This window comes from Pyxicephalus adspersus, chromosome 1 (assembly GCF_032062135.1).
Source record: "Pyxicephalus adspersus chromosome 1, UCB_Pads_2.0, whole genome shotgun sequence".
In the NCBI taxonomy this organism is placed as follows: Eukaryota; Metazoa; Chordata; class Amphibia; order Anura; family Pyxicephalidae; genus Pyxicephalus; species Pyxicephalus adspersus.
The window spans coordinates 177,612,275-177,612,672 of NC_092858.1; the positions used below are offsets into that span (position 1 = coordinate 177,612,275).

The following is a 398-nucleotide window of genomic DNA, read 5'->3' on the forward strand; positions in this document are numbered from 1 at the left end:
CCTTTCCTACATGGTTTCCCCATTGTGACTCTGTATCCTATCTCCTCTACCTCCCAGGTGCTGCCCTCGGGCCCCTGTTGGCGGGACTCCTGTCGCCATATGGTTGGCACAATGTCTTCTTCATGTTGATGATGAGCGATGCCTTTGCCTTGCTGGTGAGTAGTGACTGATGGAGGCTGCCAGTCTGTGATGTCACCTTTATGTCATTACTCTTTGTGGTATCATTTCTCTGTGATGTCACTTATTAGGATGACATGATGGTATTTGTCTGATTTATGTCATATTTATTTTTCCTGGAACTTTTATTTCTTAGTTTTTGTTACGTTTAATCAAGAAAGAGCTGAAATGTACGAGGCCTGTGGGAGAAGAACCGACAGAGTAAGTGACGTTTTGTTGAT

The 398-nt window shown here is 44.0% G+C and overlaps 1 protein-coding gene across 1 annotated transcript in view; it reads left to right on the forward strand.

The window, feature by feature from the left end:
* SLC37A1 (solute carrier family 37 member 1) overlaps window positions 1–398 on the forward strand; it is a 7,209-nt gene that overhangs the window by 4,683 nt on the left and 2,128 nt on the right. Inside the window, exons 12-13 of the mRNA XM_072424545.1 lie at window positions 58–155; window positions 314–378. Coding sequence (XP_072280646.1) covers window positions 58–155; window positions 314–378 — 163 coding nt within the window. The remainder of the gene's footprint in view (window positions 1–57; window positions 156–313; window positions 379–398) is intronic.